Source organism: Asterias rubens, chromosome 12 (genome assembly GCF_902459465.1).
Source record: "Asterias rubens chromosome 12, eAstRub1.3, whole genome shotgun sequence".
In the NCBI taxonomy this organism is placed as follows: Eukaryota; Metazoa; Echinodermata; class Asteroidea; order Forcipulatida; family Asteriidae; genus Asterias; species Asterias rubens.
The window spans coordinates 5,923,073-5,947,480 of NC_047073.1; the positions used below are offsets into that span (position 1 = coordinate 5,923,073).

General features: G+C 38.5%; 1 protein-coding gene across 4 annotated transcripts in view; it reads right to left on the reverse strand.

Annotated features, from left to right (window-relative positions):
- LOC117297913 (polypyrimidine tract-binding protein 1-like) overlaps nucleotides 1-23,407 on the reverse strand; it is a 58,469-nt gene extending 35,062 nt beyond the window's left edge. For all 4 annotated transcript variants that reach the window (XM_033781096.1, XM_033781094.1, XM_033781095.1 and 1 more), the window contains exons 1-2: nucleotides 22,709-23,407; nucleotides 11,948-12,046 (exon numbers count right to left, since the gene is read on the reverse strand). In XM_033781096.1, coding sequence (XP_033636987.1) covers nucleotides 11,948-12,046; nucleotides 22,709-22,855 — 246 coding nt within the window. In that variant the 5' untranslated portion in view covers nucleotides 22,856-23,407. The remainder of the gene's footprint in view (nucleotides 1-11,947; nucleotides 12,047-22,708) is intronic.
- Between the last annotated feature and the right edge of the window lie 1,001 nt (nucleotides 23,408-24,408).

Sequence of the window (24,408 nt, forward strand, 5' to 3'; positions counted from 1 at the left end):
GGTTTCATTTAAGATATTACAGCAGCTTGTGAGCATTTGTTCTTATCGGTTACTTCCTCTATTGGGGAAAGAAAAGTTATTGTTTCAGGTTTTTATTTTTCCTACATGGGATTGTCGGCCTCAGACAGTACAGAGTACATTTTAATAATTAGCTATCTTTATTTATTACACACCTAACCACTCAATAAGCGCCAATAACGGGATTGATAGGAAACAAAGAAGAAATGTTCAGTTTTAGATGTGGGAGGTAAACCCCAAATGGGGATAACCCAAGCAGTCTGGTATGGATGGAAAACCCAATCCATACATGTACATTTATGCAAGGCTCTGGTATTGATGGTAAAGCTCTGTGATCGCACAGTAAACATTGGTGTTGAGTAAAAACTCAAAACTAAGGTTTATCCCAATTCAGGAATTGTTCTCATTTCAACCTGGGAATATGGGGTAAAAACAAGACAATTACTAAAAAAGACTCTTGAAAGACAAAACAATGACATGAAAGATGTCATTCGGAGACACAAAACAAAAGGAGAAATACATCATCAATAGTGCTATCACTAATTACTAGGTTTGGATGATGACGAGTCAGTTTTCAAACGGTACGTGGAAACTATCTGAACTTGACACCATATTGATAAGCTCAAAGATAATATTTCTTCCATTACATACAGACACTAGATGTGTAGCTGTACTACCAATGTTGTATGTAGTACTTGCACAAAGGTGTATATTAAAGCCAGTGGACACTTTCGGTATACAGTGTTGTCCAAGGCCCACACTTCGTGTATCACAACTTATATATACAATAACAAACCTGTGAAAATTTAGGCTCAATCGGTCATCGGAGTAGGGAGAAAATAACGGGAAAACCCACCCTTGTTTCCGCACGTTTCGCCGTGTCATGACATGTGTTTACTCAAATCCGTAATTCTCGTTGTCGAGAATTGATAATTGTTTGAATGTTTTCTCAAAAAGTAAAGCATTTCATGGAATAATATTTCAAGAGAAGTCTTTTACAATTACCTTCTGTAAACCCTGTAAGTTATTTGTAAATCTGTGAACTTTTTTTCTTTTTTTCTGTTACGAAAGTGTATAATGGCTTTAATCCAACTGTGCCATATTTCACATAGTAAAAAGAATGTTATATTAATATCCGAGTCACACATATTATTTTTATTGCGTGGCCTCTACACATACAACAACATTTTAACATTCTCTCAGCATTGTACCCAACTAACCATTATCAACATTAGTAACACACAGAACCAACGAGGCTTAGAATAAATACAAACTAATAATGATAGCCCAAAACTAATTAACAATATAACAATTGTTTCTTTCAACTAACATGTATTGCAATCCTGTTTTGTCTCAGCACAATAGGTGGAATATGTGCACGTGTACAAACAAAAAAGCAGACATGTAAAAAACCGAGCCATATGGATGTAATACTAGCGTGTCATGGATGGTTGCACAATTCTCTTCAGTTGAACATCTGAAATTTTGATGGCGACTGAGTGAGAGGACATTGATAATTCATCAGGAATAACAAAAAAAATGTACCACTGACAAGCTAAAGGGATGTATGGATAGAATTGGTTTGAGCTCAGTAGACAAGTAGGGTACTTAAGGAACTTGATTAAAGGGACACGTTACCTTGGATCGGGCCAGTTGGTCTACGAAAAGGGTTTGAAACCGTTAGTTATAAAATGCAATATGGTTAGAAAGATGTTTTAAAAGTAGAATATAATAATCCACTTAAATAAGCCTTGAAATTGCATGGTTTTCATTATACGTCGTTCTCCAACGAGACACGCCAATTTGTGGAGTCAAGCTTTTGACTCCACAAAGTAGCCGACCGTGTGAGTTCGCAAAGTAAAAGGAAAACCATGCAATTTCGAAGGCATGTTGTGTTGATCATTATACTCTACTTTATAAACATCTTTCTAACCATATGTGACCATCCACCACCAATGGGCTGTAAAGTCGCACTTGTACATTGCAGAGCCTATTAAATAGAAATCTGAATAAAAAAGTAGGTGGCTTTGAGAAATCATAACTTCGTCAAGAAAAGTCTGATTTAAATGTGGATGGTATCATTTTGAAGCTGATTACACACTCTCTCCAAAAATGCATTGAGCCCATAACAGTAAAAGTGTCAACTTTACAGCCCATTGGTGGTGGATGGTCACATATACGCATTTTAAAACAAATGGTTTCAAACACTTTTCATGGACCAACTTGACCGATCCAAGGCAGTGTGTCCCTTTAACGGACAGCGAAATGAGAGCGTGGACAATGGACAACATTGTCTGTTAGATCGTACTAGACCTACGTGTAGGGTTTCGTACAACATGCTATCCACTCAAGATCCTACATTTATATGCGTGCAATGTACGTCATTCCTAATTCTTAATACCATGAGATTTGTTTTCCCCAAAATTATCCCATTGTTCAAACACTGTTTGCGTGTAGGAGGGAAAAGTGAGTTAACATTATAACAAAAAACATTTTGGTTTTTATTTTTTTGGTCTGTTCCATTGAGTCTTAATCTAATTGTCCAAATGGAATCCAGTGTATTTTTGCACAGTATTTCCATGGGAACTCTTGACTTTCTGTTTATTCTGAGTACAATGTTCAATCAAGCAGCCGAATTAAATAAAACAGGTCAAATACACACCAATCCAATCTTTGAGGAATAGTCGGAGACTCTTGAAAGATTCTTTAATTTCTTAGCTGGCAGACTAATTTGGACTAAATTGTCCTTCAAAATTGTTTACTCTTTTCCCAGCATTGTGGATCTAAACCATTTCTTATATTCTGCTGTTAAAAGGTACTCGTTCTATTCCTTATAGCCATCTATCTTAATCTTTAAAGGTAGGTTGTGCAAATTTGTGATGCGATCAAGCAAAATGAGTCGTCTATCGACCCAGGTCATTTTGATTTGCTTATTCCTATAAATTTGAAAAGACAAGGGGAGAACCCTGGTTGGTCGTGTCTATAACAATGGTGAGAGCATACACAAGTACTTTTAACATTGACACTGAAGTCAATATACGTAGTCCAGCCTTGATACTTCACGGAGGCAAGGAAGGCGATTGCATCCATGCCCCCTGCCTTGGTGCCCTAAAAATGTACAACTTCCACATAGAGTGCCCTTTACCCCCTTGCCCTTTCAAAAACGAAGCATACAGGCCTGATAGCCACACCCCAGACACAGACACATTCCCAGCCCTAGCCACAACCACATTGAGAACTATTCACACCATCAAACCATGGAAGCTACCTCCATGATAAAACACTGCAGTAAATTACTCCTTCAAGGCAAGCAAAGCCATGCAGAAAAGATAGAGGTGTATCAACCCTAACCTCATCAAAATATCACAAGTTGAAGTCCACATCTAATAAAAGTAATCATCCAAGATCGTCACAAGGCTAGACGACCATCTATAGAGTGGTGCCACCATCTTCATCTCAGTGTTTGGAATAACACTAGTCAGGGCACCAGACAGGAAACAAGCCTTGTACCCGTTGCCATGGCACCTCTCCTCTACACAAATGTAGCCATGTAGATACAAGTAATGAACTAATAAGCTTGCCTCCTATTGTAGTCATAAAAGCCACGTTACGGTTGGAAAGCCCCGTAAAAAGACGCCACTGTCAGCCTGTTCAGAAGGGCACCCATTAGGAAAATGGCCTCCATGTAAAGAAAGTGCATGTAATTACCATTAGGCTAATGGTCATATACGCTAATCACACATTCATTAGTAATGAATTCAATAATTTATACGTGGCTTACTAAATTACAGTAGAACGGGAGAGTCAACTCAGAAGCTTAAATGTCAAGATGGCTGACCCATATTGCAGGCTGGAGTACAAAAAATACAAGGTTCTACTCGTCCCAAAATAGCTTCTTTTTTCTTCAATGCGTCTCATTTCTTCATCTAAACCTTGCATGTAAAACCACATTAGGTTTGAACTTGCAGTTATCTTAATGACAACATATGTATGTATGAGTGCCGCATACTTTCTTTTTATATTAAGTGGTTTGTCAGATGACGCTATTGTCCAACAAAATTTAATGGTGCAATAACGATGATTCATTCTACACACACGCAAGTTCTGAAATTGCACTTAATCTATATTTCACTCCTCGTGGAAAAATTTACATATTTCCTAATAGGTAGGGGTGCCCTAGAGCCGACAAATTCTAAATGTATTTGTATTTACGAATGTGAAATTAAAGAACGAAGGCCTTTCCGATGTTTAAAGTGATTATCATTTGACCAAACCAAAACTAACACTTTGGGTCTGGTACCCTCTCAGAAGATTGGTATTGAAAGATTTGCGAAAGAGGCACCAGAGAAAGAAACGCTGTTTCTGAATTTAACAGTGGATGTGGCTGGATCACATTAACATGTATCTGCCTTTTCACAAATACTCGGTACGCGTGTGTTAGCTGTGGAATGGGGTTAATGCTGGTCTAGCTAGCAATCAAGTTTGATCGTTAGCTAGACCAGCATGCGAAATGGGTATTCCGAAAAGTTTTATTGAAGCATAGGTTCAGTTAGCAACAACCATAGCAGCCGATTCATACGCAGCCTTAATACATTGCAAATATTCTGGTTGTTTTCAAATGAATGTGCAAAGAGTTCTGGTTACAAAGACAGCTAATGAAAACATGTTCCCATCTGGAAACACTTTCTTCAAACTTACGAACCATGATGCACTCTCTGATAACCTTCAAGCTCTACTTCACGTTTTCTCACAATTTTCTCATTTCAAAAAATTAGTCTCCTGTTGTTTCGACGCTCACTGTCTCATTCTCTTCTATGAATCGTGTTTTTATTTAAAAAATCCTTTGTAGCGTAAGTAGGTCTCTTTGTCAAATAAAAAAAGTATCCGAGAGATGAAACAAACAAAAAGAGGGAGAGAAAGCAACCATCGATCCGCAACCATGATTTATTTCAGCCATCACCCGACACAACCAGACATCATATCTCTCTGAAAAACATGTACCTGGAATAACCATTTCTCCAGTTACAAATTGCTTGGATGCAATTAGGTGAGAGGGATTGGGGTACCCAGCCAGCCAGTGCGGACTTGGACTGCTGTTTAATAATACAACCAGTGGGCCGTGTTGGGCGATATATAACACACTTAGAATAATCATCGCAGCGGGTGCTTTTGTAATTTCTTGCATGGCCAGCTCTGGGATCGGATTAATTTACACTGGCAGACTCCGCCGTAACAGTCTCAGGGAGTATGTTTCTAGGAGTCGACACTGTGAGAATAAATGTTGTTATTGAAGTTTCCTGAGAGAAACGATCGGGTAAAACCCAGAGGGCTGCGGAAACCTGTCAAAGGAATCATTTCGAAGATTGCAGAAATGTTTACCTATCAACAATTTTCAAATTTATACAAGTTTGAAAAACTGAAAATTTGTATTCATCACTGTTTTTAAGGGGGGAAGCAAGTCATTTTCAAACATCTAGTTTTGAATCATCATCATCATCACCATGTCCCATAGCCTTAAGGTCGGCCTTTTGGGGCAACCCTGCTTTCTTGACGATTAGGCCCCACTGTTTTTGGACCTCCACCATTTGTCTAGTGCTTGCTAAACTTCCCTGTGTGAACTTTCACCATTATTATGACCAGAACAAAAGAGGTCCACGTGATGTTGGGACTTGACACACTATGTGGACTTAAACACGTCCGCCCAGTGTTATAGGAGAAAAATGTCTAAGCTACATGGATGCAAAAAATAGGCTGTGAGTATCCATGTGTGTGTTTTGTTTGTGCTTGGTATTTTTTTTTGCTAATCCAACAAGTCCAAACAACAGAGGATAGTTTTTGAAAAAGTAATCGGACATGGTATGTAAATAATATGATGAACAAAATGTAGGGAAATCGTCCTGGAGTTGCTGTTTGGACTTGTTGGATTTTTTTTTCTGTACCGAAAGGGTCCAATGGCTTTAAAGGGATGCTGCAGTGAATTCAAATAAAACAGTTAACTTTGCTGTCATTAATTTCTGATATATGTATTGAACATCAATAAAATGTGTTTTGTTTATTCTCGATATATCTTACTTGCGTAATAAGCGAATAAGTCATGCCCCCCCCCCCTTTTGTGGATTGTTACCGCCCCCCTACCATCGATGTCACGTCGGGAATTCAAACATATCGTCGGCAAAAAGAGTCTGGTCCCTAACTACACGCGCCTAGGTACCAGCCCACACTGTGCACACGTCTCTATATGAACACAGCCAGGGGGCCCGACGGCTCGGGTTACCGACATGATGTCACGTTTATGCAAGAAGGCTCCCTTTTAGGGGTGTGGTCGGTTCCCCTAATCTCTTGAAAACCATTTTTAAAATACTTGCGCATTTTATACAAAAAAAGAAGAACAAAAATTCAGGTTTAAAAAGTCATGTTTAATCATTTAAATGAATAAAAAAAAACACTGCAGCCACCCTTTAAAATCCAATAAGTCCAGATAGCAACTCCGGGACAATTTGTTCTAAAAAAAATTCATCATATTTTTCATTTATCATGTCCTTTTACTTGAACACAAATGACCCTTTGTCTATTCATTGGGATAACCAAGTTTGCTATAGAGGCTGCCATGTAGTAAAGTACATCACTCATCAAAACAATGGGAAAATGGTCTCAGTAATTAGTGTTTGTGGCGGGAATTGCACGCTTCGGCAGCCATGGAAAACTGGGAGTGTAGCATATTAAGACTGAGTGCATGCTTTCATCATCTGCTTTGGTTGGTAACTACAGGCCTAATCTCTGTCAATGGAGGTGATTGCCTCCATGCCCTTTGGTCATTGCCTTGGTGCACTTGAAATGCTCCAGTAGAAGTTTATAATTTCTTCACAGGGTGCCCTTTACCAGAAAGAAAATACCTTGGTGCCCTTGCCCTTTTAAAACTGAAGCATACAGGCTTGCACTACATTAACAGTATTGCACAACAGTATGACATCCAGTGGCTGAGCCATCTAGGGCACCAGACTGGTAGTCTGATCAGCAGAGTGTGCACTCTGGTCCTAGTCCTGACACTTGGAGCAAGACCATCGTCCATTATTGCTTGGCCCTTCGAATGCTGCATAAAGCGATTGGTGTGAGTATTGTCAAATGCATTTTAGAGAGCCAAACACACTTATTGTTAGAGAAGGGCTTGCCCAGGTATTTTGTGGCATAATGGCTGCAGAATGCACAACAGCACCTTGTTAAAAAAAAAAAATCTTTTTAATGGATCTCATAGTTCATAGGTCTGTGATATCGTACAGTAAAAAGACTTGCAAGCGCGCAATTTTGATTCATTGGTTCACAAGTCCAGGCCAAACCAAGTAATAAGTAGATCTCCCTGTTTTGTTCAACTCACAAGCTAGATCCACACTTTGATGTGGAAGCTTCCAATGACTCCCATGTGCATCTCAGCCATATAATGCTTTCCAGTGTGAAATCAAGCAATGGGTTTGACCCCAGGAGACCCGAGAGTGTTCAGAACAATCAGTCAGGTTCTCCCTCATATCCTGTTCCAAATAGATAATGTCCCTGGAAAACCCTCGGCTGATTTTACCACGATAGATCGATATGATTAAAGGCCTAGGCCACAGAGAAACTACAATCCTGGCCAAAATGCTTGGGCCAGCCATTCGCAATGTGACTGCATAGAGTAAGGACAGAGAAGGAGTACACCGATCCAGTAGGCTCCGCCCACGACGCACTTGTGAGCAAGAACACGTGGGGCTCTCCGATGCCTTTCTGCACAACTCTGCCGCGCGCGCCAAGATACGCGCACGCATGTCGGACCTTATTTGTCGAACCTTCGTTGCGTTGTGATTGGTCAATACGCAATGGGGCGGAGCTTAGTGGATCAGTCTGTTACAACTAGAGTCTGTGTCTTTACTCTATGGTGACTGTCCCCCCCCCCCCCCCCCCATCACAATGAGAGCCAACATTGAAATGAGGCACAGTGCGGGGGCCGGGATTGTACAACTAAAAAGTAATGATTTTGATTTCATAATTGAGTTCAGGCTGTGGGTCATTTGGCACTGGGTTCTCCCTTGAAACATCACCCTTTTGGAAGAGCTAGTTTGTAAGGACTACATGTAAATGTAAGTTCGCGGCGAAGACATCATGTGAGTGTTCTCTTCTGAATATGTGTGGTTCTGAATAAGCTTTGCGTTTTTTTAATTTTGGGATCTACTGAATACCGTCACCAAAAATACAGCCTTTGCTTTGTATATCCATAAGTTTTCTTTATTTTTATGTAAAAACTAAATCAGATGCAGTATTGATTTTGTTTATATCGCGGTATTGAAATTGAATACTGATCATTCCAGTATTTCTAAAACGGCTCTTGGTATTTTTGTATTGAGCCAAATATAATATAGAAAAACCCTGGAATAATTGAGACTCGACACTTGAAATGAAAAGCTTGCCAAGACAACAAACAGAGCATACCATTTTCATTTTCTCAGAACCACACAAATCTACAAGAGAAAATTAACATGGCGTCACCGTGAACTCTTATTCCTTATTTGACTAACCACAGTGCAGAGCTATTTAATTTACTCTCAGCCGTTGTCATGTCTGGCAAAGCCAAAAAAATCAAACAAACATGCATTTCATTCAAGAAAAAATTATCCCGCCCTGAAAAGAATAAAACTCTAGGCTTGTAAAGACTCGTTTATGTTGGCTGAACTCTTTTGCCTGTTTTACCATCTTTAACCCTGTTTTAAGGAACCAAGCTTCAGCATCACTGACATGATTCTATGTCATCCATTGTCATGTCAATGAGAGCCTCTTTTATAATAAAATGTAAATGAGAATCTGAACTAAGTGTTTGTAAAGATAGTTTTGTATTGATCATTGAATAATATACAGGCGTGATATAAGTGTAAGGCAGAAAACACTTGAGTATTTAAGACTGACATTTGGACCTGGCCAACGGAGAACCAAAATGGATCAATTTCATTCCATATCGGAGACTACAATTACGGTTTGTTGGCGACGGCCGATTTGCGATAAGTTTGTTGTTGCAGTAACACTGTACGGGCCTAGTAGCCGAATTCTCAACAAAATACTCAATTACCTGCATGATTGCAGTCATCAAGCTTTGGTGTACTCAGCCTATTGGCTGCGTATGTGGAGTTTTTTGTGTGTTTTTCAGGGAGGGCATCTTAATTCCATATGGCTAGGCCGCTTGGGCAATGGAAAGTTATTATCATCAATCACATGTCATTGTCGTTTCTTGTTCAGGTATTATATACTGTACAACCATTCCACTCTGGCTCACTAAGGGACGAAAATCACTAGTTTAGTTTTTCCTTATTTGATTTTTTTCTTTCTTTTTTCTCTCTTTTTTTCTTAGCTGAAAATCTTTAAGTCCCCATTGACATGTTAACTCAGAATAATGCATTGACAACTGTAGGATTTATTTTGTATTCATTTTTTTTTTTTTTTTTTTTTTTTTTTTTAGTATCATTTTCCAAAATGGATAAAAGGTGTATTCCCTCTAGAGCTGGATTGAAACATTGCCTGATGAAATGTAGGTGGTAAGAAGAAAAAGACTTCTTAAAGACCGGACCTCAAGAGATATGGATTACATGTTACACTTGAAGTCAATGTCTGCATTCTAACTAGAAGAGACAGTCAGTAGTGAACTGATGAGAAGTTGACTGAAGTGCAGTAGAAATAAAGACTTCATTCTTCCAGTTGAGTAACACCAAAGCAATATTCTACTTGGGAGTTTGTTTGGATTTTTTTTTCATAGGTAACTTAAGGATACTGGACACTAATGGTCATAAATGAAAGTAATTGTATAGCATAAAACAAAACTTGTTGGTAATATGAGCAATTGAGAGCTGTTGATAGTATAAAACATTGGGAGAAAGAGGTAATTTCTCACTCCAATATTATAAAAACTTCAGGCCTGAAGCCTTTTATTATGCATCTGAGAGCACACAAATTTGTGCAACAAGGGTGTTTCTTCTTTCATTATTCTATTGCAACTTTGATGACCAATTGAGACCAAATTGTATGAATATGTTCAAGATAAACCGAGTCATAATACCGGTGTTTGACAATTACCAAAAGTGTCCAGTGCCTTTAACACTAGGCTTGACTGTAGAAATGTTGTCAATGTTGTTGTTTTTCTTGTGTACAATTATAACTATGATCAAATTGATTGAAGAGATTGTAATAACAAAATGGAACGATCTGAGTGCATTGGGACACAGGATATCAACGATTTCCTATCCAAGGAAAACAAACCTAGAATGAAAGTAGAAGGATATAACATGTTTCATGTTTTGTCAAAAAATGTTAAAGAAATTGAAATTCTCTAGTATGAATATTTTGACAAGACAAAATAAACTACGTTATGTTTTGATTGTGCTATAACGGATAAGAAAAAGCTTCCCCTGGACCTCAACTGATAAATAAAAAAAAACACGGATATGGAAAAATAAGAACAGCTATAAAATCGTTTAAATCTCTAAGCAGTTATCTTTTTCTGAACTGTGGAACTGTGATTATTGTTTTGGCATTTTTATAAAAACTGTTGCTGTTGGCATATCGACCCAGACGTTTTTTTGTTTTTTTTTGTTTTTTACACCATTACTCCTTGTGAAGTTGTGACTATCACTGTATCTGTTATTACACAGATACATACAAAATCTGATGCAATTTATATTCAAGCAATATAATCAAGTATTTTAAAGACAATTTGAATGATGAGTACCCTCAGGTAACTGTGTATTGTGAAGAGTATAATTCATGCAGCACTTAATGCAGAGCCATTGTTACTGGTAGTGTGGCGCCTGTAAAAAAGAATTCCATGGAGTAAAACAGATAGAAAAGCTGTATGAATACATGAAATATATAATTACAACAAAGCCTGTTAGTTAGTAATGACGTTAAAAACGGACAACATCATTGTTCTCCCTCGATGACCATGGATTACCATACAGAACACTACAGACTGTATTTTTGGGAAAGGTTGGTTTATAACAGGTGCATTTTCCAAAAAGATTTTGGGGTTTGGAACGAATTGCCTGAATAATAATTTGTTGAATTTATATTGCCTTTATAAAGCCCGGTTCATACTTTTTGCGAATGCGTATGCGAAGCAAATGTGACGTCACACCCTCCTTTCGCAGCGAATTTGTGACGTCAAGATTCGCTTCGCATTCGCAATCGCAGGAAGTATCAACCGGGCTTAACTGCCCTCTTCCCAGACCAGCCTGTTTGAGGGTGCCTTCAACTTGTTCAGTGACTAGCCAGCAGGACTAGTTAGTTTGTCTGCCAGCTTTTCCACTGGTCTATTGAACATGTATACTTGTCAACATTGAACTGGCCAGCCCGACCACTAGGAAAGAAGTTGGACTGGTGCTCAGGTGTTTTGACCAGAATAAAGTGGATAACTTTTAATGGGAAATGCCTTCATGAGTGAAGCTAGAGGACAATATTATAAACAATCTGAGTTTTAGCTGACATTGACATTAAAAAAGGGGAGTGACTTTTTGAAATAATCACGCTCTCCAATTAGCAGAAAATTCAAAGAGCTGAATACAACATTTGTTGCTTGAACATTCAGAAAGTGTTTTTTATCTTTTGTCTTTCCAGTTATTCTTTACCATTTTCCATGTTCATCTGAGGAATCAAATACACCAACTAGACAAACATGAGACAATGTAGGTTTTTAGACATGCTGATGGTATAGCACAAATGGTAACCCGTACAGGCAGATTATTCAACTCATGGCTAGATGTAAAACATACACATTGAGCACTTTTTGCAAGGCAAGGAGGGGGAGAGGGGATTGAGGGGAGAGGGTAGGTGTCTAGCACCTGAGGACACACAAAAACAGACAAGACAGACTGAGATTAACAGGGGAAATATTTAAGAAGAAGAAAAACAAAACCCTTGTTACCTTTTTGGCATCGTTAATGGGTGAATCACCACCGCCGAAGGTAGAGGCGAGGGGATTAGTGGTGGTACCGTTTGGTGTGAACAACTCATCTGAGCCCCGCTGTGGTTGGTGGACGAAGGAATGGAACGAGCGAGTGTAACGAACGAGCGTACGCACGTACAGGACGGAGGTGAAGAAGAGAACCGAGAGGAGAAAAAGAAACAAAAGTGGAGAAAAAAAATGCGGCAAGTCAGAAGAGGGAAGTATGAATGGACAGAGGATGGTTAAAAACGACGTACATGCAAATGGACCTTGCCCCCAAAACATTTCATAGCAACACACTGGTGATATTAAGCAGCTTTTTGGAAATTGTTGAAAATGATAAGATAAATTAACCTTTTTGTTGTCTGACCAATAAGACAATTTAGGTCTTGTTCCTGAATGAAAACACAATCAATTCAGCTTTGCTGACTGACGACAAAGGAGCACAAAAAACGCTGTCATGTTAATTAATTTCAAATGACAGGTAATAAAGGCTCTTTCATTAAACTGTTTCTGTATTACAATAATTTTTTAACACCATGACTTTTTTTTTCTTTCATGGGCGCTAAAATATTTTGGAAAAGGTCCATTTTAAATGTAAGAATATTTTAAGCATAAAAGAAACACAGTTGAATAACAGTTTGTATTTAGGGTACCATAACCAATCCAGTCCAAACAAAAACAGCGATTATCCTACAGCGACTAACACATAGAAAAAGTGATTGTTCTTGTAGTTATTAAGGTAAATAACTGCATAAATAATAAGACATTAAAAATGGCAAGAGATGTCCACCCCCTCTGCGCAATGGAATGCCCCAACGAAAGCATGATTTCCTACACGTATGGGAGGAGGATGCAAAACAATGTGCGACCAGCAGGGGTGTGTGATAGAATAACATCAAACATAATGTAGTATTAAAAAAGCACGGGCGGGGGGGAAAATAGCTGTGATGAAGAAGGGTAGTTATAATTAATCAAAAAATTCAAACTACAAGAACATGCAAAATAAATGCAGCTTTTACGTCTGAATTCGTGCAATGATTGGTGTTAACGAAAAAAGGATGAAACTTGTTTTCACTCTCTGTCCTCGAAAAAAAAATATATATAGTCAAGAAATAGTTTTGAGAAGTTGACCAAGTTGAGATGATGGACACCCACAGCGCTTAGGTTACAAAGTATTTGAAGACGATAATTAGTCAGGTTTTAATGGAGCAGAAGGCCGGGGGGGGGGGGGGGGGGGGGGGGTTTCAGAACAGGAAAAAAAAAAAAAACTTTTGAAAGAGAGGATGTGGAAAGTTTACGTCCAATTAATTTGCAAAGGTCATTTCACGGGATGGACTTTCTAGAAGACTCCATCTTTGTTTTTTTGTCAGTGACAAGAACTTTTCCACCTGTATCCTAACATAAGCAATAAATTATCTGCACTCTACACACACTAATTTATACAAGTTAGCAATACGCATCCTGTGCTACATTAAACCCCGTCTCCTTTTGGTGATTTACTGGGATCCTTCCTCAATCTAACAAAATCCAATACCAAATGGTTACTCAACACTGAAATTGTTGGACTCTGATTATTATAGTACGCATTCTCGAGACCTGGTCTCAGTTTTATGACTGTCTCACGACAATTTCTCAAGATCGTCTTAAGATCGTCTTAAGACCGTCTTGAGACTTTTCTTAAGAAATTTATTGTGGTGAGGAAGGTTGTTTTTACATTAAAAACAATTCCCAGATAAAGAACGAATTTATTTAAAAATAGAAATATATATTGGAAATGAGATGATGAAATCCAAATTTCTATTGAGCTTCTCACATACATTACACATCGATCCTGTTTCAGTGCCAAATCAAAACCTTCCCATCTATTATAAACTTCCCACCAGAGCCCTAGTCTCGAACACTGTAAATGAGATCTTTAATATGGCTCTTCCAAGACAAGATTGTTAAGTGGAAAGAGATTCCACAAGTGGTTTCCTCGGGCTCCTACTAAAGCGCCTTCCAATTCCACCAAGTCTTTTTATTCAAGAAATAATCATCACCATGCATCATCCTCCTTTGAGGAGCAACCCATCCTCAAGGACCTTCTACCAATAACCACCTTTATAAATCTCTTTCATTAGTTCCTCTTTTTGTCCGTCACAAAAGACCAGGGATATTTTTTATATACATAAAAACCATCCCTGTATAGATACTTAACGAGGTACAGTAACAGCGTTACCATATTTGCGGATCATTTGCGGATCCGACTAGTAACAAAAGGGCTTTAATTCTCAAGGGGACGGCAGACACAGCACCGTCTCCACTTCTTATTCTCCTCTCCTGAAAAGCACAGGATTTTAATTTGATTTGCTCTATATGTCTTGGGACAGACGGAACATTTCCGAGACAGTCCTTTGATTACACAATCTAAGTGACATTAAAAGGACCTTCACAAGGACTAGAGTAAAGTAGGGACTCTGGTCTGGTACGACGAAGGACAAATCCAGTCCAGCAGGAAATCTTAAAGGGTAGACTCATAAATTTATGTCAAGTTCCTAAAACATTTACAGAGGAATCACAGTAACCCAAACACTGAGTCAGGGCTGGAAATACTACTAAATAGATCACTGGCTAGAGTGTAATATTTTCCAGTTACCACCCCACCCCTTTCCACAAACTGAAAAAGTGTTGTTGTTTCAAAACACATAAATTGAAGATTACCAATATATGCCTGCTTGAGCTTTGTATACTGTGAAGGCGACCGGCCACTTAAAAACTCTGCAATTATGTATAAAAAGAGAAACATAAATACTTTGGGTTTGGCGTCAAATCTTCTGCCAAGTCTCATGACATTTATAATCTGCAAATTGTCTACTGGAGACTTTCTCACATATTCAAGCCCTGCAAATCTAGCATTTGCATGATACACAAAACTAGCCCCTCCTCCTGCCACTAAACATAAATGGTCTATTTACCCAGTCCAATCTTACCAACAAACAAGTCTCAGACAAACAGCCTTCACACAGTTACTATGTGATGTAGTTGTCAGATACACAGCCAGAGCTTTAGACAAAAGCTAGCTTTTAGTGACACTTGGCTTCCTCTTTTGTTGTGGTTGGGCCGTTTATAATACTGCATTAGGATTCCCATTCAAAGAGTAAAGAGTTTCCCTGCAAAGTATAATATTAGTTCCACAAGCACATGGTGACACAATTGACTCGTGCAAACACCCAAGTACAGCTGTGCAAGTTTTGTGAGCAGTCCTTGAATTTGTTAATCCTAAAGCTTGGGATTGGAAAAGATTACTGGCCAACCATGGATTTAATTATAAAGAAGAAATCTGGGAGGGGATAAGCTGGAATGAGAATCTTTTTAAAGTCTCACTGAAATTTAACTCACAGTGTCAATACATATGCATAGCAAGACCCAGACATTTTCTATTCTGCATTCAAAGCAAAGTAACAATATTGGTGGGGAAATAGTCTGGCCCATTTTAACAGTCAGATTTCACTATTTCAATTGCACACCAAGAACTAGACTTCGGTGGTAGCCTTAAAGTCTCAAATAAAGATCCAGAAAGAGCTATTTATAGCCATGTAACCACACCAAAGGCACAAAGTTACAAAAAGCCTGGCCCCTTTTTAGAAAAACAGGTTTATTTGTCATTATTGTATAGAAAACTGGGTGTATGACCCTCCAGTCAACACTCTTTCATGGTGCATTTTGAAGGGAAAACAACCAAGAACCAAGACAAGGCGAGCATAAAAAGCTTCTAAATCAACAATGACCCTTTTCAAAACAGTGGCTCCAGCTTAAGGCTCAGTCAGCTTGTTTGAAGACCCTCACCACAAGTACAAACAAGTTAATGTTAGCCTCAGCCGAAGCCAAAACATAAGCCATGGAAAAGAACCAAAGTATTAGAGTAATAGCACCAGGATAAAATATGCTAATATAAATGGAGCTTGTGGTGCATCTCCTTGCAACCTTCCATCAATTTGTCGCAAAGCAGCGGGAAATTGAGGTGAAAGAGGGGAAGCTACTTTTTACTTGGATCTATTATTGGCACATTAATCAAATAAACACAGCTGTAGACTCTCTGATCACACAAGTGGAAGTTTAGCTAATCTCTTTATCTACCTCACAAGCTATGCAAGTAGGCCTACCCCCATGGACAAGTTAATGTAGCATGGTCAATACTCATGAATGATAAGAGATTCAAAATTGGGCTCTTTCCAGTGTGCACCGATGACAATCTTTGAACATGGACCCCGCTTACAAGTTACACTCAATTGACAATCAAGGATTGAGATCCAACTTTTTTATCATGACCACATATCAAAATCTTATGGTATAGACATCTGGTCTAGAATGTAGGTGTCATGTGGTTCATATGTTTCCAGTCCTTGTGGATCCCACCCCCAGCCCCTAGCTGTTTCCCAAGACAGCACTAAAATAGTCATATACACTGTTTGTCACAATCATGTACTGGTGTATGGGGAAAACCATAGCGAAAGTACCACACACTATAATGGTTTGACCATTGTAAAACCATGGTAAAACCAACAGTCTATTCTTAATCCATAATGCGATTATTCATTCAACTTTATGGGCAAGTTGCGAATGGGCCATATTTTTGACCGCGTGAGGGCGCTCTCAATCACTTCCGGGGGTATATTCATTCATACGCAAAACAGTTTTTAAAGATTGGAACACATTATAACCACAGACATCTAATCCATCACAGACAATAAGACTTTTAAAGGAGCCGTTATAATCCACCTCTAAAGCAAATTGAAACTACGGCGCAACAAAAGTGACAGAACGCCTATTAATTTGTGCAGGGCGAATCGCGTGTACCCTCGGAAGTGATCAAAATACTATTTATAGCGCCCTCGCGCGGTCAAAAATAAGGGGCATTGCAATAGACCGAAAAACAACAAGATCTGAATTGAAATATCACTAAATAAGCACTTCAAATCTCAAATGAAGACAAGTCAACAAATACATGCTGGTTAAAGGCAAGGTAAATCTTAGGTTTTGGGATATTGTCGGTTGTTGTAATCCTATGTATAGAATAAAACTAACCAGTGACAATTTCATTTCAAAAGGTGGTAGAGTTTTTGAGATATCCCCTTAAATCTAGAGCAGCTATGTCCACCCAGGAAGAATAATCTGTCATTGAAAAACACACAAGCTGAGAAACCCTTTCATCCAGAAAGGTTTCTCAGATTGAAATGTTGTTGAAAACCCCTTTCTCTCAAACCACATTCCTTTGAAGGGAATCGTTTCTTATAATGTTTCACATTATGAAAAGCTGCAATGCTTAGTATTTTAAAAGAAAATTCATATGGTCATTAATTTTTGGAGCAATTACCAAAGGATAGCATCCCTTTAACAGAAAATCAAAACCCTATGCAAAAATCACTATCATTTAAAGGTGTCAACCACTTTCAATCGAACTACCATCGGGAAGAATCAAGCTCAACATGAAAATTCACTTTCACCAAAATCAAATCCTCCCCTTTGCATAATTAAGAAGTGTTCTATGGCAAAAGCAAACTCTGTTTACCTAGTACCCAAGCATACCTGCTAATGTATGTTCCCATACCTTTAGTACATAGCCAAACAAAGCGCTTTTACTCGCAAATAAACCTAATCTCATGAATCTATACACAGTGTATAGCTACGCAGGAATCAAACCACTCTCACCTAGCAATTTATGTTAACGGAGAGAGGGCGAAAAAAATGGCAGGCGACGATGGATGGGAATAATCCAGAACTTTTCGAAATCAGATTGTGGCGATTTAAATCCATAATTGCATTTTGACTTTCAAGAATATTTTAGCTGGGGCCAGGGTTGAATTGCATTTTTGCTGGGGATTGTTTAAAGGGACGTGTAACAGTATAATATAGAAATATCCCACAGAATTAACCAACTCATTCATTTGTTTAATATAAAACATTGTAACATAAATTCAAGCCCTTGCAAGTTGTTGATATGCTGGGTGGAATGATTGGTATCCTTGCTTCTGATTGACAAGAGCTACAAAGGCCTACCTCATAAAATATTCCATTTCACAATATGGCAATAATCAAAGTAATAAACCACAAAAATTGGCAATAACAATGCAAGCTGTGCTAGATCCCCAATGCCAAAACAAAAATATTAATCCCACCACCCCCAACACCAACCCCCCATAATTCTGTACCATTGTTCCTCATACAAAGCTTGGAGTTCAAGGTGAAACCCACATAACAGTGCAATTATCTGGGTGGATGCTATGAAGGACCTTACACGCTCAATTCTGAATCAATATTCATCGCTACAGCCACATTGCTGCCGTTATTGCTTGTTAAAAGCCTCTTTTCCTAGCGGCTTCCCGAATAAAAGACCAAGGGCAGTTCTAGCAATGCCAGTCCCTTATTTAATTATTCCATATTTGACCCGCACTTCCAGACAAAACAAAATGTGAATTTTTTGTATTATTAAATATGTTGTGAGAGAGACGGGTTTACATGTGTAATTTTAAGTAGATACACAATCAATCTTCATAAAAGGTTGTCTTTTGACTACATGTACGCAGTTCTACATGTAGATATATTGTTTCTTTGTCCCCTTGTGGCATTTGTGATCCCCAGGATTCAGAATTAATATCAATTTCAGACCTTATATTTGGCACAATCAAACATTTATTCATAATTCAAAGCAATGTTTATAGTTTCAAAAAGCTTTACAACTTGGATGTGCAGTAATTAAAATGCGAAGTTATCCATTCGATTCATAACCATTTTATTGTTTTAATCCTGAACAATTCAATTTAACTAACCTGTGAAAATTTCAATTCAAAAGGTGGTAGCGTTTTGGGATATGTTCTTGCAGGAAGAATAATCCATAATTGGAATACACAATCTGAGTGTCTCAGAACGACATTTAAATATGGAACCACATTCTCTAAAAGTCAAACCACATAAAAGAGAATCATTTCTCAAAATGTTATACACTCCACAGCTGCAGTGCTTCTTACCCAGTAAGTTTTTTGGCCATTAATTTGTGAAGTACATCTCATTACCAAAAGTATACTCCCCTTTAACCAATTTTCACTAACTGTGTCTGCCGCTTGAACAACACACAATTCAAACCGTCTGGCAAATAATTTTCCCTCCATCATATGAAGTGTTTGTCACTATTAGCTCTTGTACTACAATATTATTTCAAAGGGTGGAGGGTTTGGGTTTTCTTTCTAAAGGTGAAATTTTATGTCAACATGTCTTTGATCGCCAACCAACCATGAATTTGAAGAGAAAAAAATGTGCACTGTGGAACACAATATTAGCCCTGGGACAACATTGATGTTACCCCAGGTATACCTAATAGGGTCTTAACCTCTATCCCAAACAATACAAACATGTGAATTCATCAAGCAGTCCACTCCGATTACCCCCGGCAACAAAAAGAACCATTGAGTCTGGAGTGGTTCTTTTATTACACACGGGGAGTGTACAACGTAACCCAGGCTGGAATAGTTTCAGCGATATTTGGAAACCCAAACCCTGCCAATCTGTTGAGACGTGGCAGTCTAACAATTGCGAACAACGATAACCAAAACATCAGCCCTGGAGAAGTGAATTTTACTTTACTAAGTTCAAGAGAGAGTATGGTCAAAACATGACCCTGAGGTCAACGCTGCAAACAAGAGGAGAACTTTCAACAATATTGATTCAAAGTTACACTCAAAGTTTAATTGCTTTTTGGTGGTTTTGATACCTGATAATTTTATTTATACCTGCACCATGGCTACAAAGCTTGGCAATTAAATTAATTCAACGCCACAACATTTTAGGACCAACAAGCAGTTGCGTGGCTTTACAAAAGTCTGTGAAGTTTTGGTTCCTTACTATTTTTAATTGAGCCAAAGAGAAAAGAATGAAGGTCTGAAGAGAGCTCTTCAATAATTAGGAGAGGGTTAAACTTTTATTTTGCGCAAATCAATAAAAGAATGTTTAAACAAAGTTGGCCGCTTTTTAATGAGTCTCAGAAGTTTCTGTTCCTTTAAATTCATAATGTAGCCAAGAAAAGAATGAAGGTTTGAAGGGGCGCTCTTTAATAAATAGGAAAGGGGTTAACATTCTATTTTGCGCTATTCAATAAAAGTACATTTAAAAAAATAAAATAAAAACTATAAAATGAATCAAGTTTAGCTGCCAAGTTAACGTTTTGACGACTATTTTTTTATTGATACAGTGTTACAGTTAAAGGCAGTCCTAGGGGACACAATTCACCACTAGAAAACATCTGTGATTTCAGTTAAAGTTTTATACTGCTACAACATTACTAGCTAGCATGGTCACATGTCCAGCATCTAGCAAAAGGTCTCAGCTGAACAACCTTGAGCCTATCATAGATAAGCCGCCAGCCTGCTGTTAACCATCACATCAAGTTCAGGACAGAAACCCTCACAGAAAAAAAAGATGTACCAGAGAATTTAACAGCTGCTTGTAATTGACCTCCGAGGCTTCCCCTTCAGAGACAGTGAATCTACCTGGACAAAAATAAGAAACCCTGGCAAACTAAACTAACAACTTTCTTTGCAAGAGAGATCTATTCTAAGTTACAGCCATTGATCCTACAGAACAGGACAGAAACCCTTGTAGATAAAGAGAATCCAACAGAGAACCAAACAGCTGCTTGTCATTGACCTCCGAGGCTTCCCTTCAGTCTAGAGATAGTGAATCAACCTGGACCAAAAAAAAACCTAAACTAACAACTCTCCGCAAGAGAGATCTATTCTGAGTTACAGCCGTGGATCCTACAGATATACTAATTCCATAATCGTTTCCACCGAGCAGCCTTCACCCCCAAATACCTCCGTGTCATCTTTTCCTCCCACATGCCATAAATGACTAACAATATTGAAATCATATGGGGATCGGGGCTCATTACAGAAAGGAAGTGGCCCTACAATTTCTGCAAATGTTATGTCAACTATAAAGCCGAGTCCACTTATCGCCCCCAATTACTGTGGTTTATTCACAGAGTAAGAACCGGACTTGGTTGTAATAATCGAGTACCGCATGTATGAAAGGCAAGCTGTGGCCATGATGAACAGGGCACCGGACTGTTGTCATAAAGTTAGCTTTTTCCTGAAGACGAGCAAAGTATATTGTTTGAAACGTCAAGACCAAAACCTGCTCTTTTCATAGCCAACACTCCCGCAAAAGAGAATGAGGAAAATCTCAGACTGCTATCATAAAGTTAGCTTTCTCCTGAAGCCAAGCAGAGTATACCGTTTGAAACATCGAGACCAAACCGGCTCTTTTTAGAGCCAACACTCCCGCAAAAGAAAATTAGGAACATCTCTGACAGGGGCACCAGACTGTCATCTTTAAAGTTAGCTTTCTCCTGAAGCCAAGCAGAGAATACTGTTCGAAACATCAAGACCAAACCGGCTCTTTTTAGAGCCAACACTCCACCAAAAGAGATTTATTACACTGGTTGTACCCACAAGTTTACTATTATTTATGGTTTAATCTAACCCTTTTATAGTGTACACATGCAGTGACAAACTCTAAATCTTGCCATGCTAAAAAGAGGCCATATTGATTTGCCTTTCTATGTGTCTGGTCACACTGATTTGAAATCTTCAGGGGTTGAGTGCAAACAATAATAAAATCCTGCAAATGGTTTACCGCGAGCTCATCTTAGTCAAGCGATAAAACCTCCCTGGACATTCAAGGTGTTACAGTAATGGATTGAATCTACTAATGGGAAAGCTAGAAGCTTGGAAGATAAATCTGCCAAGAGAACATTTTAGTGAAATAAAGATCTATGAAAGAAAACTGAAATCCAGGAGAAAATACATCCTGATAAATCACAGGCATGTTTTTTTGTTGGTTCTAGACACAAAGATGGCTGTGCCACAAAAAAAAGATCTATGGATGTTAAGTCAACAAAAACAAACCCACAAAATGTTGAATATGTCTGTTGCAAAATTTAGAATTTGATACTTTTTCATAACAACATTTGTTCAATTGCCTTGATATTGTACTTAGATCAAATTTAATGAATTAATCATCATCTGGACAGTTGGACTAATTAAAAACAAATAAATCTACTGTTTTTGTAGTTTTTGAGATTGTTCTCCGTTAAAAGTTTGGCTACTTTCACATAAAGTTACAACTACTGTATAACAAAAAAATCTACATCGTTAGAGACATTGGTGTGTGAAAGAAACCAGTACTTTCCAAATGAAATAGACTTCCCCCACACCCTAAAAACACAAACAAACAAACAAACTAACAAACAAACATTAACGGGAAAACAAACCTAAAACGGAGACCTAATGACTAAATCCCAATGCACAAAAAAAAAAAAAATCAATATGTTAGCAAAACACATTCTTGTCAATATTGGTCTGTACTGGTCTGGTACCCTAAATCAATCCATTAAGATCTATATCATCATTACAACTTACGAGCACATATCCAGACTTAACATCTGGTAGTTTGGTAAATTATTACTTTGCATATTAACAAAAATATTGAACACAAGTGAAGAAAATGCTTCGGGCAAAGAGAAAAAATAGCAATATGGCCACATGTTCAGTTTCATGAAGATTATAAGCAGAATTAGTTTCAAATTTACCACCAAGATGGATTTAATAAGCATTTAACCGAACAATTATCTCAATTTCTTTTTAAATAACCCAAGAATTTTGTATTGGTTGGTGCGTCAAACATTATTCCATGCAATATCCTTACCAGTCCTCTCTTTCGTGTTGACGAACTGTAGACATAATTAGCAGCAGGGTGGGAATGGGGTACCGCGACCAACGGTACCGTCCCGTAAGGTGCACCGCTTGGCGCAAGTATCATCTCACCACCGGCGTATGGATCAACAAAGTACATTTGGTCGCAATACGCTCTTTCAAAGTAAACTCAATGCAGCTGGTGTTTCCCTTAATCACATGCGATACAGGGCTCTCTCTCTCTCTCTTTGATTGTACAGTTAAATACAATTCCAGCTGGATTTGGAACTCCCAAAGTGTGACCACACACAACAGACGCAATGACACAACTGGAAGAATGACTCTAGCTGGATACTTTTGTGTAGCTGCTGAAAGCAGATCCTGTTCGACCAGAGTTTTTTTCCGCCTCCTTTTATTGTGTGTGTGGGATGCTCAACACAGCAAGCCTGTCTACTGCACACCGTCAGAGCTTGACTGAAGTGAGTGAACAAACGGTACGGCGGCTGTGAGGAGTGCAGCGCTACTCGCCTGGCATGGTTGTTTGCTCGGTAAACCGTGTCGCTATTTAGCTAGGGTCAATCCTTCAAACTCATAAAGGAATCACTCGACTAGAACCAGCTTCATCCATCAAGGGTTTTTCTTTTTTTAGCCGTTGAGCACACCAACTGACTCCAGAAAAATCATCCGAGTTGCGTAACCGATAGCTCAAGCATACAAGCCTATTATATTCCAGTTGTACTCTGCAAGCCACTCTCTCCTTCTCAGTCCTTCAGCAAACACTGAGAGTGTTTTCCCTGAAGCTACAGCCAGCCCCAGTCAAATACCCCAGCTCAGGCAGAGATTAAAGAAAAGCAACCCAGGGTCATCCATTCCACTGTGTATTACCTTTCCCTTCTCTGAGTACCATTCATTCCAGTGCAGATTTACTCAAGTAACCTTCCATTCTGAGACAGCATTTACTAAGCTTCAGCGAACTCATGATTTCTTTGCATTCATGCAGGGATTCAACAACAGATATTGGTAAAGTAGCCACAGGGTTGCAAGGCCAAACCCAACAAAGGGAAATAATCCCAGTTTACAGACACAATAATGGCTGACAAGGACCACATGAATATTCACACATGTGGCAAATCCTTTAAAATAACAAAATCACTGTTTGGGACAGGTAAAGAAATTATCCAAAGCATGCAGAGAGTAACTAAAGGCACGCACAGCTTTTTAAAAAAGTTTTTCTTCATGCAAAAAAACAAGTGTCTACTTGCACTTTATTGGCGTTATCATTCCTTAAAGTTTGTTTTTCCAACAGGTTGTCCAAACAAATTGAACTTTTGTTATCTCTTCAGTTTCTTACCTATGACCTTGATGTGATTTACTTATCGATAAACAATTATAATCCCTCTCATGTTACGAAACACAGCCAATTATACCTGTTCCTCTCCAGGCAAAATCACAACTGTTAATCTGAAATAGCGCCCTCTCTGGCAAGGTTTTACTGAACCAAAGACTTTCTTAAATTTTTATTGAATATCAAATGCTACACGTGTCTGAAATTTCTGTTCAGAATTACTTTCCTTTTTTGTTTTGTGTGTACATGGTGGGAGGGGGAGGGGGTCAGGGAAAGACAGCTTAAAAGACACTGGACACTATTGGTAATTGGGTCATTCCGTGTCAAATCTACCCCCAAAAAGCCAATTTTGTCAAAGACCAGTCTTC